General features: G+C 45.9%; 1 protein-coding gene across 32 annotated transcripts in view; it reads left to right on the forward strand.

Moving 5' to 3' along the window:
• Positions 1-16,002, forward strand: part of EIF4G3 (eukaryotic translation initiation factor 4 gamma 3) — an 84,677-nt gene that overhangs the window by 20,690 nt on the left and 47,985 nt on the right. For 17 of the 32 annotated variants that reach the window (XR_003707987.2, XM_077931121.1, XM_077931124.1 and 14 more), the window contains exons 2-4: positions 357-432; positions 8,149-8,292; positions 10,821-10,925. Coding sequence is in view for 31 of the 32 variants with exons in the window: in XM_077931121.1 (XP_077787247.1) it covers positions 357-432; positions 8,149-8,292; positions 10,821-10,925 (325 nt within the window). In the remaining variant the exon portion in view is untranslated. The remainder of the gene's footprint in view (positions 1-356; positions 433-8,148; positions 8,293-10,820; positions 10,926-16,002) is intronic. The other 15 variants (XM_028741426.2, XM_077931132.1, XM_077931122.1 and 12 more) reach the window with 6 other exon arrangements.

The raw sequence follows: 16,002 nt of genomic DNA on the forward strand, positions 1-16,002 counted from the left end.
GACGGATCTGCAGCTGACGAGCTGTTTTCCTGGGTGACTGAAAGGGGGTGGCCATTTTATATTGAAAATAAAAATTGGGTCGTCTGTTACAACTCTCAGCTTAGATCTCTCATTTACTTAGGTCTGTTGATTTTGTTTTACTGTATCTGGTCACATCTTCTGGGAAGCTAGTTTTTGGCCGTAGAAATTATTCCAGCTGCAGTGTTGAATGTGAGCCCCTTTTCATTGTGGTTTCTGGCGTTTGGGAAAAACTTTTGTTTTTATGCTAGTATGGGCAAAGGATTTCACATGTTTCTTTCCTGCCAAATACACTTTCCTCTAGCCTTTTGTGTTTTCCTTGATTTGCTGCTTTACAGAATCCCCCGGGGACCTGTGCAGCAGCCCCTGGAGGATCGAATCTTCACTCCAACCGTCTCAGCTGTGTACAGCACTGTAAGTATTCCCCAGCAGTTTTGCCAAGTTCTTTGGTTCCTGTGTAGTTGTGGTTTGCTTAAGTAACACTGTTTTTCCTCCTGCAGCTAATCAACTGGATATGAGCTCTTAGAGCTTTGTGGGGCTGTGTGGAAAGTTTAGCTGCCTCCAGCCACAGAACAATCCTAAATGAAGTGTGTAATCTTCATTTAGAAAAGCAGCTCTGTTTTAAAACCACTTGTTTAATTCAAAATAAGCAAATGAATAATTCAGAGTTGAACTTTCTCAACAGAAACTGCTGGTTTAGGAAGATGCCCTCATTCAGGCCTCTTCTGCCCAGTATCTTTGGCAGGTGAGACCTGATTCAGATAACATGTTTGCAGTGCAATCAAAACTCCTCGATATAAGCTGCAAAAGTTCTTATAGTCTTTTGGATGCTCTTTAACATAGTTGCTGGAGTTACACTAAAAAAGGAATGAGGTCTTACGGAAGGCAAGAATGAAAGAGTCTGCCACATATTGACTGTGGTGCTAAATCTTTCTAGTCCTGGAGCTCAGTTAAAGGCTGCTCCTCAAATCGTGTCTTGTGGGTTCTGTGTGTGTGTGTGTTTGCCTTTCTGTGCCCATAATAGGTGGATGCCCAAGAGGTGTCTTCTGTGCCTGGCTTCTGAACAGGTAGCCCACAGTGAAGTGACTCTTCCAGAAAAGAGATTAGGAAGGATTAGCTGATCTAGCCACTCCGGGTTTATGCCAAAAATGTGGGTCAGGAGGCCGGGCTATTTGGCTGTGTGACTGTTGCTGAGCTGTGAGAAAAATGCTGCATTTTTAAAAGGCACAATATGAGCATCAAGGCAGTGAGACCCACTGCTAATGAACTAGCCCAGATGGCCACCAACACTGTTTATTTTTTCATTACAGAGGTCACATTCACACCATGCATTTAAAGCACATGGCTTCTCCTGAGGAATCCTGGGAATTATAGTTTAAGGGTGCTGGGAATTGTAGCTCTGGGAGGGGGTAAACTACAGTTCCCATGTTTATTGGGGGGGGGCATGTGCTTTAAATGGATGGTGTGAATGTGATCTATGTTGTATCCTTGTGCATTGCCTAAATTGCATTTTAGAAAAAATACAGAAATAACTTAAGTAGATCGTCCAAAGTCTTTGGTAGGCATATTTCTCAAGGACTGCATATTTACAAGGATACTAAGTAAGAGCATTAACTTGAAAGCTAATAGTTTTATCCAACAGTAGTCCTACCCAGAGGAGACCCTAACTTAGGTTCATTAACTTCAGTGGGTTTACTCAGAGTAGGACTTACCGGTAGTTTATTACAATTCTTAAGGGGTGCAAACCATTTGTTTTACCTTTTTGGAAGTCCATTGACAAGAGTGGAACTACCGTATTTTTCACCCCATAGGGCGCACCGGCCCATAGGGTGCACCTAGTTTTTTTGGGGGGGGGGGAATAAAGAAAAAAATTGTTATTTTCCCCCCAGGTGCGGGGCTGGGGCGGGGGAAGCCCGAGCTTCCCCAGCCCCCAGAACAGGCTGCTATCCGCAAGCTGTGGGAGAAGCCGGCGCGAAGTCGGAAGCCTGGGACATGCTGAGCTCAAAAGCCCCAAGCTTCTGGGTGCAGGCAAGCTCTCTGCTAGCCGTGGGAGAGCTGTGCGAAGCCTGGGGCGTGCTGAGCTCAGCGCGCCCCAGGCTTCGGGGTGCAGGCAGCTCTCCGCAAGCCGTGGGAGAGCTGCACAAAGTCGTGCAGCTCTCCCACGGTTTGCGGATAGCTTCCTGAAGCCTGGAGAGCGAGAGGGGTTGGTGCGCACCGACCCCCCTCGCTCTCCAGGCTTCAGCGAAAGCCTGCATTCGCCCCATAGGACGCGCAGACATTTCCCCTTCATTTTTGGAGGAGAAAAAGTGCGTCCTATGGGCGAAAAATACGGTAACTTCTGAGAAAACATGCATGTGTTACAAATACACAGAGTGTGGGGTGTTAGTTACTGGGGGGCCATTGTTTTTTCCACTGTTGAGATGGAAAGGAAATTCCTTCCTTTTTGGTTGGTAGAATGATAAATAGTCATAATTTGAGAGCTGAACACATGGCAGAGCTCTGGTAACTGGAGGGTGCAATTTAGGAATACAGTACACAATCACCCATACAGGCACCTTGAACAATCCTGGCAAAATACGTCACTTGGCTTCTGGTATCTTTGACAGCTTGTCAGTCTGTGGGTCCCATGACAAGCAAATAGTAGTAGTAGTAGTAGTAATTATTAATTGTAATTATTACTGTGTTGTTGTTGTTATTTGTACCCCACCCATGTGACTGGGCTGCCCCACCCACTCTGGGCAGCTTCCTTCATATATAAAAACATAATAAAACATTACACATTAAAAGGCTTCCCTATACATGGCTGCCTTCAGATATCTTCTAAAGGTTATATAGTTACTTATCTCCTTGACATCTGATGGGAGGGCACCACTGCCAAGAAGGCCCTCTGCCTGCTTCCCTGTAGCTCCACTTCTCTCAGTGAGGGAACTGCCAGAAGGTACTTGGAGCTGGACCTCTGTCTGAGCTGAACAGTGGGGGTGAAGATGCTCCTTCAGGTATACAGAGCTGAGGCCAATGATCAAGGCAACCAATGACTTTGTATCATTTATAATTATTGGCCTGAGAAGTCTAGATAGCTTTTGCAAAGCATAAAGACAGAAATAGAAAGGTGGGTTCTCCCTCACCAGAATACTACAGTGTTTATTGTATTTAGATTTCAGTTTTCCTTCCATATTTTTTTTTGTCAATAGTTACAACAAAAAAGAAAAAGAAAAGTCAGTTATATAAATAATGTATACAGTAAATAAAAATGAGATGAGAATAGCAACTGTGTTGTAACAATGCTGCTTTAGCCCTGCCCACTTTGAATGTAGGCCCTGCCCATTGCCAGCTCCCAACCCAGCCTACTTATTCCCTGAGCAGATGCAGAGAATTCCCCCACACCTACTGTAGAAGGTAACTGGTAAAGCCAGCTGACTTGTAGAGCAGTGTTTCCCAACCGGTGTTCCGCGGCACACTAGTGTGCCGCGGAACGTTGCCTTGTGTTCCGTGGGAGGGAGGCGGGCGGCGAGAGGTGGGGCGGCGGCGGCGAGCACACGCGGGGCGGCGAGCGAGCTCCCTCCCACATCCCATCGCCGCTCGCTTCGGCCGGCCTACTGGAGGAAGGCGCGAAAACCTCGCGCATGCGCAGGCCTTCTGCCTGCGACAGCCCAGTAGGCCGGCCGAAGCGAGCGGCGATGGGATGTGGGAGGGAGCTCGCTCGCCGCCCGACTCGCCCGCCCCCCTCCCACGGCACACCAGCCTACCTCTGTGTGCCTTTGCCCAAAAAAGGTTGGGAAACACTGTTGTAGAGCTCTGAAGATCTGAGCCAAAGGATCAGAGATGGGTGTCATTTAAACAAAGGCACAGCAATAATCTCCAGCATCCTCTTGAAAACTTTGGTCTCTTGTGATCTAAGCAGCTCTTGCCACTTCATAAGCAGAACAGAGGAGACCTTTCCTGCTGCTGCTACTGAACTGCATTGCTGTGCTCTAAAAGCAAGGGCCAGTTTGTATGTTGGCTGGATTCTAGGTTTTTCTTTATGCCTGCAAAATGTGCATAATTTCTGATCAAAGAGGCACATAAGTTAGGTGCTAACATTTAGCGTAGCACCTCTCTTCAAAGGCAATGCAGCCTCTGAAGCCGATGTGTTAATTGGCATTGTTTGAAGTGTCTCTTGAAGAGTTTCTGCCTCCTGTCTTGGGTCTCCTTGTTTCCGATCAGCCACCTTGACACAGCTGAAATAAGCGAAAGGGGGGGAAACCTCTCCCCATTATGATTTCTCCCCAAAGAGCACCTTTGCCAGTGCTTCTGCTTGTGGCCAGTGAGCCCCTTAGGTGAGCAGCAGCTTTCCTTTCCCATCAAAAAGCACTTTTCGTTTTTATGAATTGGTAGCCAGTCAGTTCTATGCAGTTCTATGACTCTGAAGGGAAGAGCCAGGACTGCCTCAGGAGATTGGGCGATGCGGCCCAAAGGCTGGGTATCTTTTTAGGGGCTCCTTTAGCTCCTTAGTTTGAGCTCCATGAGGGTCTTGGGATTTGTGTCCTTTTTCTTGTTCTCCTAGGTATTGTCAGCATAGAAACACACACAGAGAGAAGCTCCTGGGACCATTTCCAGCCGTTGCTCCTGTGATGCCTCAGCTTTGGGGAAATAGAACTATTGGTAATTCTTGCTTCCTGCTGGGCTCTTGAGACTGGAGGGCCTCTCTCTTGTGGGGCTTCCTTACTGCCTTCCCCCCCTCAGCTGTTGTTTTTCTAATCTTAGGTGGTTTGGGTGTTTAAAGGGCTGTTGAAATAGGTTTTCAGGGTAGAATGCAGAAGCATCCCTAAGGTGAAGAATCTCTCGCACTTTGTGATGGAATCAAGAGTGACAGACACGCCGCACTATTCCTCTGGCCCAGTCTGCATCGACTTCCCACACAGACAGCCATTTTGTCAGATCACAAAGGGCCGGCTGGCAGGAAAGGCAGCCCAGTCTTGCTTTGTCCCTGCAAAGCTGCAAAGTTAAGATCCCATTTACAGATTTGCAGCCTTCCCCCAGTGGAGAAAAGCCTGTTTTTACTGGCAAACGGTGCGGAGTTAACTCATAAAAGTGGCATTTGCAAAACCCTCAGCAGTGTTTTTCTGTCCTTTTTGGATTTGTATCAATTCTGCTTCTCCTTTTGGGTAGAAGCTGGTGTTGGTACAGGTGGGTGGAGTTTTCCCCCGAGAGAAAATGCTGAAAGAGAGAGATCCACGAAGTAATGAAGGGTGGCATTCAGGATAATGCCTTCTTCCTGGCACTTTAATGTATCCGATCTTGTATTTATTGTGGAATTAATTTCAAGTATATTTCCAGTGGGGGGAAGGGGGCTCAAGGTAAGGTTCTGTATTACAGAAAACACAAGCACAAGTTTCTTAATTAGCCACTTAATTTAACTGAATAATCTTACAATAAGAGAACAACTTATTTACTAAACTTGCATTCTGCTATGAAAAATATAACATAAATTTACAGCAGTGTTTTGAACAGGTTTTCAGTGTTCAAAGCAGCAACTGAATCCAGACAAGATGACGCATTGATCTGGATATGGGGAACAGACTTACGTATTCTTGTTTGTGTTGGAGATATTTATTTATTTAAGAGAATTTATATACTACCTGATTGTAAGAAAACCTCTGAGCAGTCTACAAAAATATAAAATAAAGCATTATGATTATGTTACACTTCCTCTGACAATAATTTTCATGGGTTAAGGCAGGGGTCAGCAACCTTTTTCAGCTGTGGGCCGGTCTACTGTCCCTCAGACCATGTGGTGGGCCGGACTATATTTTTGGGGGGGAAATGAACGAATTCCTGTGCCCCACAAATAACCCAGAGATGCATTTTAAATAAAAGCAAACATTCTACTCATGTAAAAACACGTTGATTCCCGGACTGTCCACTGGCCAGATTGAGAAGGCGATTGGGCCGCATTTGGCCCCCGGGCCTTAGGCTGCCTACCCATGGGTTAAGGGCACTCCTGAATCAGATGACATCTATGGCCATGTGCATTTTCTGTCAGCTTCAGCTTTAGGTTAATATTCACAACTGTTTCAAACCGGAAATTTTAGGACTCAGGCATTTGCCTTGTTTTGCATGCTGTGGGATTAAATTGTGCCCTACCTTCTTAAAACTGGAGCCCATGACCCTCTCTCATATACACTAAATTAAAGCCCATTTTTCTGTGCAAAAGGAAACTCCATGGTGGGGTGTTTTGACTTCTCAGGCCAAGCATTATAAGCATGATTCAATAAGTAATGTGTCGTTACAGTAAATTCATGTGTGTTTATGACTCTCTAGTAGCCAAATGTTGTGGAGAAAAGCAGTTTTTGTTCAGTAATTACCTGCCTTGCTACTGTGCAGTTCTGGGACTTTGGCCCACAATCCAGGGCATCTCATTCCACTGGTTTGTGGCCTTTCAGTGTTCTCCCTTAGTATCTTTGCTTGTGTACATAGAACCAAACAGAAATCACAGTGTTTTTGCAATTGCTCCCCGCCTTTATTGCCTCTGAGCAGATACAAAAGGTTTTCCTAGGTAGGTAGTCTAAAAGTTTCATTTAGTTGCAAACCAACATGCTTTAATTTGTTTATAGTGACCGTCACCATCCTTGTGCCCTCTAGAAATTTTGGACTGAAGCTCTTGTGTGCCCCATCCAGCACTGTGCCATGCTGGAGCTCTCTGTGGAAAATGGGATTTGTAGTCCTAAATATCTGGTTGGTAAAGGATAGTTCACAGCCACTGATTGCAACTGCATGATTTGCAAAATCTGTTAGCGTGCTGCCAAAGCTTTCTGTTTCTGCTGTGGAAGGGTGGGTTCATATATTATGATTATTTTTTAATGAATTGCACATGTTTCTGTGTGAATGTGCTGATAGTACAATATGTTTTGCTTAATGCTTATGGGTTGTATCCCATATTAGTCCTACTCAAAGTAAACCTATTGAAATTGATAGGCACAGCTAACTTAGGGCCATTAGTTTCAGTGGGTCTACTCTGGGTAGGACTTCGTTGGAGACAACCCTGTGTTTTTAAATATACTGTAAGTTACTCAGAATCTAGTAAATAGTAACAATAAAGTAAAATTTGGGAAAGCTAGTTGAACTGAGTGATTTCAGATTAGTATCTCTTTCCTTGGGGATTTAAAATATTAAAACTTGATGTCTTCATATTGAATTGTTCCAATTGTTTGGACCAATCAGGCCCTGCACAGCCTGGGCTCTGGATCTCTCCAGCAGCACCTTTCCCAAGTTGCTCCTCCAGTCCGCGAGTGAAAGATCAAATGGAGAGAGCTGCTGTTGCCAGCTCTGTAGCCTCTTGGAAGATAAGCTTCTTCACCTGCATCATCAGGTGTCCTAGGACTTCCTTTTAAGGAGACGACCTTCAGGCCTGCTTTCAGTCGTTCTTCTCTACCAGGCATTGAGTGACTTCTGTGCCCACTTTCAGCTTCAGAGTGCTGCTGATTGACTTGCAATGGGGGTTGTGTTTAGTGCTCCTTCAGGGCAATTTTATGGGGTTGCATCCAGCTAAGTTTCACTCAGTGTATACCTAAATCAGTTGTGTCCATTGACTTCATTAGCTTTACTCTTGAGTAGGACTAGCACTGGCTACAAACTGTAGGGTTTATCTTTTTTGGGGGAAGCCTCTTTGAGTGTGTCTCAGGGCCAAATAGGAATTTAAGAATTCCAAAATAATTGCCAGCCACCTGTTTCCATTGGATGCTTGATGCGGACCGAGCATGTGCCAAGGATGGGGATGCATTGGGAAATATTGAGAAGTTTTACAAGGAAAGATAAGCGCCTTCTCATTACTGAAGCACTAAAGATTTCTCAAAGCAAGGCAATGTTGACCAGGTGAAAGGCTCGCCCTTTTGCCATTGGAGATGTACCCTTCATCTGTGTTCAAGTTCTGAGATGCAAGATATAAGGCGTGTGAACAAGCTCTGCTCCCGCAGCCTCTTGCTCTCCCTGTCCTTTTTTTACGGGTGGCCAGAGAGACGGTGAGTGTGTCCAGTAGTAGCTAATTGTGAGCCAAAGGATGGATCGCTTCCTTTTCCTCCCCAGGTCTGTAGCCTCAGCATGTGAATGAACCCCCATGGAGGGAGCTTTACTAATCTCTGGTTTTACTAACAGTTTATCTCCTCACAGGTCACGCAGGTTGCGAGACAGCCAGGCCCTCCTGCCCCCTCCCCTTACTCTGCACATGAAATAGGCAAGGGGCACCCATCCCTTGCTGCAACACCACCAGGACATGCCTCCTCCCCAAGCCTCACCCAGGTAAGGTTTGGCGCCTGCTTCTCAGGTCTGAGTTGCCTTTCTATAAGTTTATGGGGTGTGGGTGAGATCTTGGCTTTGCGCAGTGCTAACCCTGGTCTGCATGCTACTTTCACTTGAGCTGCTCTTCCTCTTGCTGGCCAAGGATAGGGGAAGTGGAAAGGGGTTCCTTTTAGGGCGCTCCCCACCCCCACCCCCTCAATTGGACATTGGCAGGGACGCCTCTCGTGTCAGACTAAGCGTTTTTTTTGCTAAGTGGCAGTGATTTTAATAACATGCCTTTAGGCAGGTACATTTTTCTTTTCTGACCAGAACTCATTGCATGTGCTGAAAGAGAAAATGGACACAGTAAAAATAATACACATGGACAAGGAATTTAGATAATTGAAAACCATAACTTGTTTTTAATCACTTAATTCCTCAAAACGTTTCCAAGAGACGAGGGATGATGTGGCAAAGGAGAGGAGGAATGTATTTGTAGTTAGCAAAGGTAGGGCAGATGCGCTGTCCAAGGGTGGGCCTCATGCCTAGGCAATGTGACCTGTGGCAGCTTGAGGCAGTGAGCTGCTGAGCACCAAGGCCTCCTCGGCAATGATGCCTCAACGCAGAGAGTGTGGGAGCTTTCAGAAGCATACAAGTGGAGGGGGCAGCGGCTCCTTCTTTGTTTCTGTAGATTCCTGCATGAGACTAGGAGTCTTGGTTCTCGGACAGATGAGCTGGTGCTTGAAATCCTATTTGGAACATAGTCAGCTGCTTTGATTCCCATGATAACTTCCAGACCCTCAAGCGTGATGCAGGGCCCCATTTTGGTTCCTTAGTAAAGGAGGAATTGGGGGTGAGGCGAGGTTAAGCTTTTTTTATACAGGCATGAGAGAGCCCCCTGCATCTGTTTCCTCCAGCCAGACAGTGCATGAGTCACTCAAGTTGTTGCACCTTTTCCAGTGGACTTGACATGTGCATCATGTGACAGTAGGCATGACACCCCACCAGTTCAGCTCAAAACTTGCTGCCAAGTTTATTGATAGAAAAGGATTTTGTGCAGTCTTGTGTGTTAAGAGCCTAACCAAAGAAGACAAAGAGTGCTCTGAAAGTTGTGGAGTGGCCGCTGTAGTAACTGTTGTGGGCATCAGAAATAGCTACCCTGTCTAGCTGCATCTCCACGACCTCCAACTCCTGTGTCAATCCCCAATATTCCAGAAGAGAGATGAAAGCCATGACCTTTTCCCACCTCCAGGCCTTCTGCTGAGGCATCAGAAAAAATAAACTGCAAATATTCCTTACGAATTTATCAGTTGAGTCCTGAGTACAGTGAGGTTCTTCCACAGAAAGTTGCTCCAGAATGTTGCACCTCTGATTGTGTAGCGCCTTCTCCAGATTTCTTACCTGAACTTAAGTCACGGCCAAGTCTGGCAGGTCAGCCCTGCACAGAGTCTGCTAGTCTTCTTAGTTTGATTCTAAACAAAGGCAAGGGGTGTCCTCCTCGCCTCAGAAGGTCTTTGTCTGCCAACAAAAGGCACTTCTTGTTCATTTGTTATAGATCTTTCTTTGATGGGTCCAGATAATTTTGAATGCCACCGCTTCCTCCACTTACAAAAAGGGGTGATCCATTGCTCACCCACTCAGGGCTTAAGGCAATTGTTAACCAATATTTTGCCCGTATTCTCAGTTGTTAACAGGATATGAACCCTTGCTTCTTTCCAGGGCACAGGCCTAAATTTACCAAAAGTAATTCACATTTTTGATACATGGCATAAGAATATATAAAGTCTTGTACATTCATCTCTGGGATGTTGTCATGAGTGTAGCGTGCTGATCATAGGAAAATGTATTGGTCACCTGTCTCTGATAACTGATCGTATTTCTCCACTTTTTCGTTTCCCCCCTGGAGAGGCAGTCTTACTGAAGCACATAGTAGCTTGTTCTGTAAAAAGGGTTCCCTGCATAGATCCATTCGGTTTCCCCATTCAGTTCCCTGCAGCTTCACAGGAGACTTGGAGAGGGGGGTGTCAAACAAAGGAGCTGGTCTCCTGCAGGGGGCGTTGAGAATTGATGGCAACTGGTCTACAGACCTTTCACATTGCTGTTTTGAGATTAGCGGAGTCCTGCACTTGAAGCCACTGAGAGCATAATGACAGGAGAGGTCACTACTAGTGGGTACCCTTTTATCTAGAGTACCAAGCTCTGCTGACGACAATTCCCTAGTCCTAGAGGAGGGGAAGAATGGGTAGAAATGTCCCTGGGATGTTTTTGTTCATTTAGCCCATTGTAAAAAGGCAGGTAGAAAGAGAGGTCGTCCCCATCCAGGTGTGTAGAAAGTATTTTGAGAAGTTGGAGGGGATGCATCTTCTCCCATCAGCCTGGTAGAAGGGGAGAGAGAACGGAGCATTGACGTGGAGATGTGCCAACCCCTGTCCATCCCCCACCCACCCGCCATCATTCTCGTCCTCCCCTCTCCCCCTCTCTCTGTCTCTTTCTCTGTCACTCTCTTTCTTTCTCTCTTACTCTGTCGCTCTCTTTCACTCTCGCTCCAGCAGCCAGGAGGGAGGAGGGACAGAAGCTTTCCACCCCACCCAAGAGCCAGCAGTCTTTTTGAAGATCCAAGGGAACTGGTGCAAAGGATTCTGGGATGTGGGATGGTGAGTGACAAGAGGAAAAAAAAGGTTAAGTGATGCCCCGCTGGAAAAGTCTGGCTCTTGTTTTTCTAATGGGTGGAGATCTCACTTAGGGTGGGGCCATTGTGGCTTACAGGGGAGGCCCCTCCTGCAAAGGCGTGGAAGGCTCAGGGCAGAAGGAATGTTCATGGGGAGCCTTAAAAACACGTTGAGAACTTGAGATGTATGGAGGAGCTCCGTTCAGTATTTTGCCCTTGAGGCATCTTGCCATGCCATCTGGAGTTTTTGCTTCAAAGCTGTTGCTCTGTCTTGGAAAGTGTTAAATTCTATGGCAAAGTTTCAAATTTGGAGTAGGCGTAGTTTTGCAAGGTGAGAGTCTTAGCTTCGTGTCCAGTCTGGGGATGTGGCTTAGCATTTTAAAGGTCCACCTGTGTTCCCAGTCATTGGCGGTCGCTGTACCTGTCGGCCCACATCTGCCTCCCCCATACACTCTGGGTTGTGTCCAACATTTGTTCTACACACAGTACACCCACTGAAATTAATTATCATTAGTCATACCCATTAACTTCAGTGGGTCTACTCTGAGTAGGATGAGCATTGGGTGCCACCCTCTTGACTACTTGGGCTGTCCCTCAAACAGCAGGGATTCCATTTTCCCTCCATACCCTTTATTCAGGATTGCTTATAAGGGATTTTGCATGTGAGGAGGTCAGAAAGTGAAGCCTTCCGCACTAACCTCAGTTTGGCAGTGCCGAGGGAGAGCTGGTCTTGCATTGAAAGTCGCTTATACTTGGTTTGGCGCTCACTCATTGCTCAGGTTCAAAATGTTTCCTTTAGGAAGGTGTTTAATTTAAAAAGGAAAGTTTCGGTTCCAAACCTTTATGATGTGTTGGTCTGTGGGAGCCGCAGAGAGCTATCCAAGGTCCACTGAAAGCGATCCAAAGGGGTGGGGACAGGAAAATGCAGCTTGCATCATGACTTCTGTGTTGCTCCTTTTGTCTTCCTGGATCCAGAAGCACATGGCGTGGCACATAAAGGGGAAAAGAGAGGCTCACAAAGGGAGAATAGAGAAGTGGTGCTGTAAGGCATGGACAGGGAGGAAAGTGGGTTAACAGAGAATGGGTCATAGAAGACATTTAACTTTTGTAACAAAGCTGTTCTGTGGTTAACATAGTCGTGCAGCCCTGTTGAGTTCTTGCAAAGGTGTCCCTCTTGAGTATCTGAGTGTTTTACCCCTTGATTTAGAGTTTTCTTGGCCCAACTGATGATGCTCTGAGTGGCAGAGAATAAAACGTCCCCTATCTACATGACGCTTTTCTGGAAATATATTTTTATTGTCCTACTTGAAAGGGTTTTTGCAGTTTTCTAAGCTTTCACGAATAGGAGGTTCATTATTTAACTCCCAAGAATGTAGTTAAACTTTGTTTAATATTCAGGTAGCCCAGAACCAGCAATTTGCCTTCTCAAATGAAGAGATTCTGAATTTCAGAAATTCCACACCCAGGCTCAGGACTCTGGAGTTTTGTGACCTTGGCTGCCTTTTCCTATGTGGCTTACTCTAGGATTGTCCCCTTCCTGTCCCATTTGGCTGGGTAAAGTCTAGTAGTAGTGGAAACGGCATTAGGAATTGGGCCATAGGCTTTGGTGAGTAGCATTCTCCTATGTGGTGCCTTAAGTGAGTCATGTTTTCCTGCAAGGCATTTCCAGAGCTCTCTACAGCTTGGTTCCCTCTTGGCTGTAACAGTGTGGTTAGAGCATGGTGCTGATAACGCCAAGCTTGCAGGGGCAATCCCTGTAAGGTACAGCTGCATATTCTTGTGTTGCAGGATGTTGAACTAGATGATCCTCAGGGTCTCTTCCAATTCTTTGCTCAGCCTTCCTCAGCACTTCCTGATGGTCGACTCTGCTTTAATAAAGCAGCGTGTCTTGGATCCCATATCACATGTAAATATGGCATGATGTAATACGCTGTCATCGGTGTGCTGTCATAGAAAACAGCATGTGGGATGTCATTTTCAGTGTGGGCTTTTGAGGAAAAGTCATGTTGACTGTTGTCCTTTTGTCCCCAGTGCCCAAAAGCATTTTGTTTTGTGCCTGCTGCAGCAATTCATCAATGGAGTGGGAGGAGATGGGGGTTTGCTTTAATTCATAATGTGACTCAAAAGCATGTTGTGTTTAGAAGGAAGCTCTGCAGATGGGAACGTGCAGCAGTGCCAGCCAAGGTCTCTTGGGCCATTTCATGTAAGGACATGCTAGTCTTCTTCCTTTTTGCCCTGGATCACCAGCAGTGTCCTTTGCTAGGCTGAGGAATAATCTCAGAGAAGTTTAGCTCTGCAGTCACAGGATGCAGCCTTCCTCTTTTTGCTTCTTTCAAAAAGCAAAACTCTTGCAGCTGGACTGATATTTTGATATGTGGTCCACTCCATTCCCTAAAAAAGAAAAGAAAAAAGAATCCCTCTTTTGAGCACCTTAAATGAAGCATTTGCTAGTGCTGGCTTACATTCTGCATGCAGAATGTAGAGAATATCTGTATTTTATATAAATAGCCATTGTAGCAAGAGGGCTCTCCGTGGAACTTTGTGTAGACGGATGGAAAAGGTGTGGCTTTAAGGAGCGTTGAAGCCATCTTATGGACTATGGATGCTTTTCCAACGAGCTGTTTTGGCAACAATTTCATAAAGACCTTCTGAAATCTAAGGCAGTTATTTTAAGTGTCATTAGGTCACGGCTGGCTTTCGAAGGAAAGCATGAAATACCCAGGGGCCCTGTTGCTTGTAGCTAGAAGCAGGATTAAATTGCCAAATGCATTAAGGTGGTGAGAGTGGAACCATACCTTTTCCGGGTCCAGCCTGCTCATGGGTTGCTGTGAGAGTGATCCCTGGCCTGAACAAGCCAGGGGTGTCCTTCGCCTCCACAGGGACTGCAAGTCTGTCCTCATCCATGGGACATTTCAGAGCTGGGATTGTGTAAGGGTGTGAGGTGTTGCTGGTCTTGTCATGTCTTTCCTTGGTGGTCCTTCGGATGCACCCAGCATTTAACCTGGCAAGTGACTTCCTGTGGGCACGGAAAGTTCTCAGGGCGCTGAAAGAATTCACAGCGCTGAGGCAGAAATTTCCACTCAGCTGCTCAGAGCAGGAAGCGCAAGAGCTGTGCGTGACTCAGCATTTTCTCAGCCTCCCCCTGACGTGAGCCTGGCTTTCGCCTGTTTATTCCTGGCACATTTAGTGCAAGGGCAGAGTGTGTGTGAGGGATCTTGTTGCACAGCAGGTCTAACTCCTTTCGAAATGCAGATAAAAATAATCCTCCCCTTGTTGTTGTTTGCTTATTTCAGCTGGCAGGAACAGAGGGTGGGGGTTGAATGAGGGGGAAGGTCCATGGTGAGAGGATTCTTTGACAACTTGAAACACATAAGGATTCCTTTATCCTACCTCTCACTCTGAGATAATGTAGGAAGGAGGAAGTGCCATTGCTTGGTGGCAAAGAACACCCATTGCCTGCATCAAGCCCCATATTCACCAGACTCTTTGCAGGGCTGGGGGTCACCCTTCTCTGCCTGAGACCCTGCAGAGTCTTCACCAGTAAGAGGAGACAGCCCTGGGTTAAATGAACCAGCTGGCTGACTCCGGAAGAGGCAGCTGCTGCTTCTTTTCTTTCTTCATGAAATTCATTCAGACATATAACATCTACATACATATATCTGAATGCTGGAGTTGAAGCAGTACATACAAGATAACTACCAAATAATGTAAGCTTCTTACCCCAGACTACTGTTTGTTATAGAAGGTGATAAACCGTTTAAGTTAACCAAAGTTTGGTAACTTGAGGAAAGGCCTCTGTTTTCATTTGTAGCCATATATATAAACAAAGCTGTGCCATTTGATTCCAAATGAGTCTTTATGCTTCAGGCCTTGTGTCAGTTTTATTTAATTTTTCCACAAATACAGTTTGCCACACTTTGTTGTTCCAGTTTGTCAGAAAATCCCCCTCTAAGTTCTTCCAGTATGATGCTGTTAATGAGCCTGGCTGCTAGGAGAAGAGAACTTCTTAAAGGTTTAAGCTGTAAGTTCATATTGCCTCCCGTGAAAAGGTTGAGGAGAGCTAGACACTTTGTCTAGTAATTGCTTTTATTTGCACAAATAACCTCCTTAAGTCCACATGTTCACCGGCTTATCTGCACCATGCATTTGAAGCATATGCCCCCCCAAAGAATCCTGCTTTGAATGTATGGTGTGAATGTGATCTAGGAAAGTGCTCTGCAAATTGCAGTCATCACTCATTGCTGTGTCTCAAGGTGCTACAGCATTTGTAAAGTTTAGAAATAATCACTGCTTTTAATAAATAAATAAATTACATGTCCCAACCCTCGGATGTTGAGGTTGGACAGGCTAGAATTGGAGTTAACCTGGATACAGATTGTTGTGGCAGGGAATGCCCTTGGTGCATGGCAAGAAGCACTTCTTCCCACCCCAGGCCAGACCCTGATTGGCTCACCAGGATTACATTGGAGCTTCCATCTCGCCCTTCTGGGCCAGCTAATTGGGCTCTGAAATTGGACTCAGAAATGTGGCTGCTAATTGCCGCTTGCTGATGTACTCCAAGACAAAGACAGTGAATTGGAGAAGAGATTGGCTTGTTGAGTCATTGCAGTGGGCTTGATGCAGCGAGGCTGGCAAAAGTTAGGGGTGCTTCATGGGCAGAATGTTTCCTGACTGAAGCCAAATTTTGCTTCCTAAGTGACCTTGCTGCATCTTTGTCTCATTTGCCATTTCACTCCACCTAACAAACTAGACAGTTGCAGGCTTCAAACATCTGGTCATCCCCAGAGCAATGCAACTGAACAGCTCCTGAAAAATGCTATTTTGCTGCTTCAGGCTGCCCTTAGAGAACTTTTGCCCCTTCCTTCCACCAGCCTGGAAGGTGGTTAGGTGCCTGCTTTGGATTTTGCCTCTGTCAAAGGTGAATCACTACAGTAGTGATTGTTTTTCTGGCATGTTTTAATTCGCAAACTGCTTCTGAGTATCTGTGCATACCCTGTAGTAACTTTTCTTAAATAAGGTGCTATTTGAGCAGCAGCTTAAACTAGATGACTTCCAGAGTCCCT

This window comes from Podarcis muralis, chromosome 7, assembly GCF_964188315.1.
Source record: "Podarcis muralis chromosome 7, rPodMur119.hap1.1, whole genome shotgun sequence".
Lineage (NCBI taxonomy): Eukaryota > Metazoa > Chordata > Lepidosauria > Squamata > Lacertidae > Podarcis > Podarcis muralis.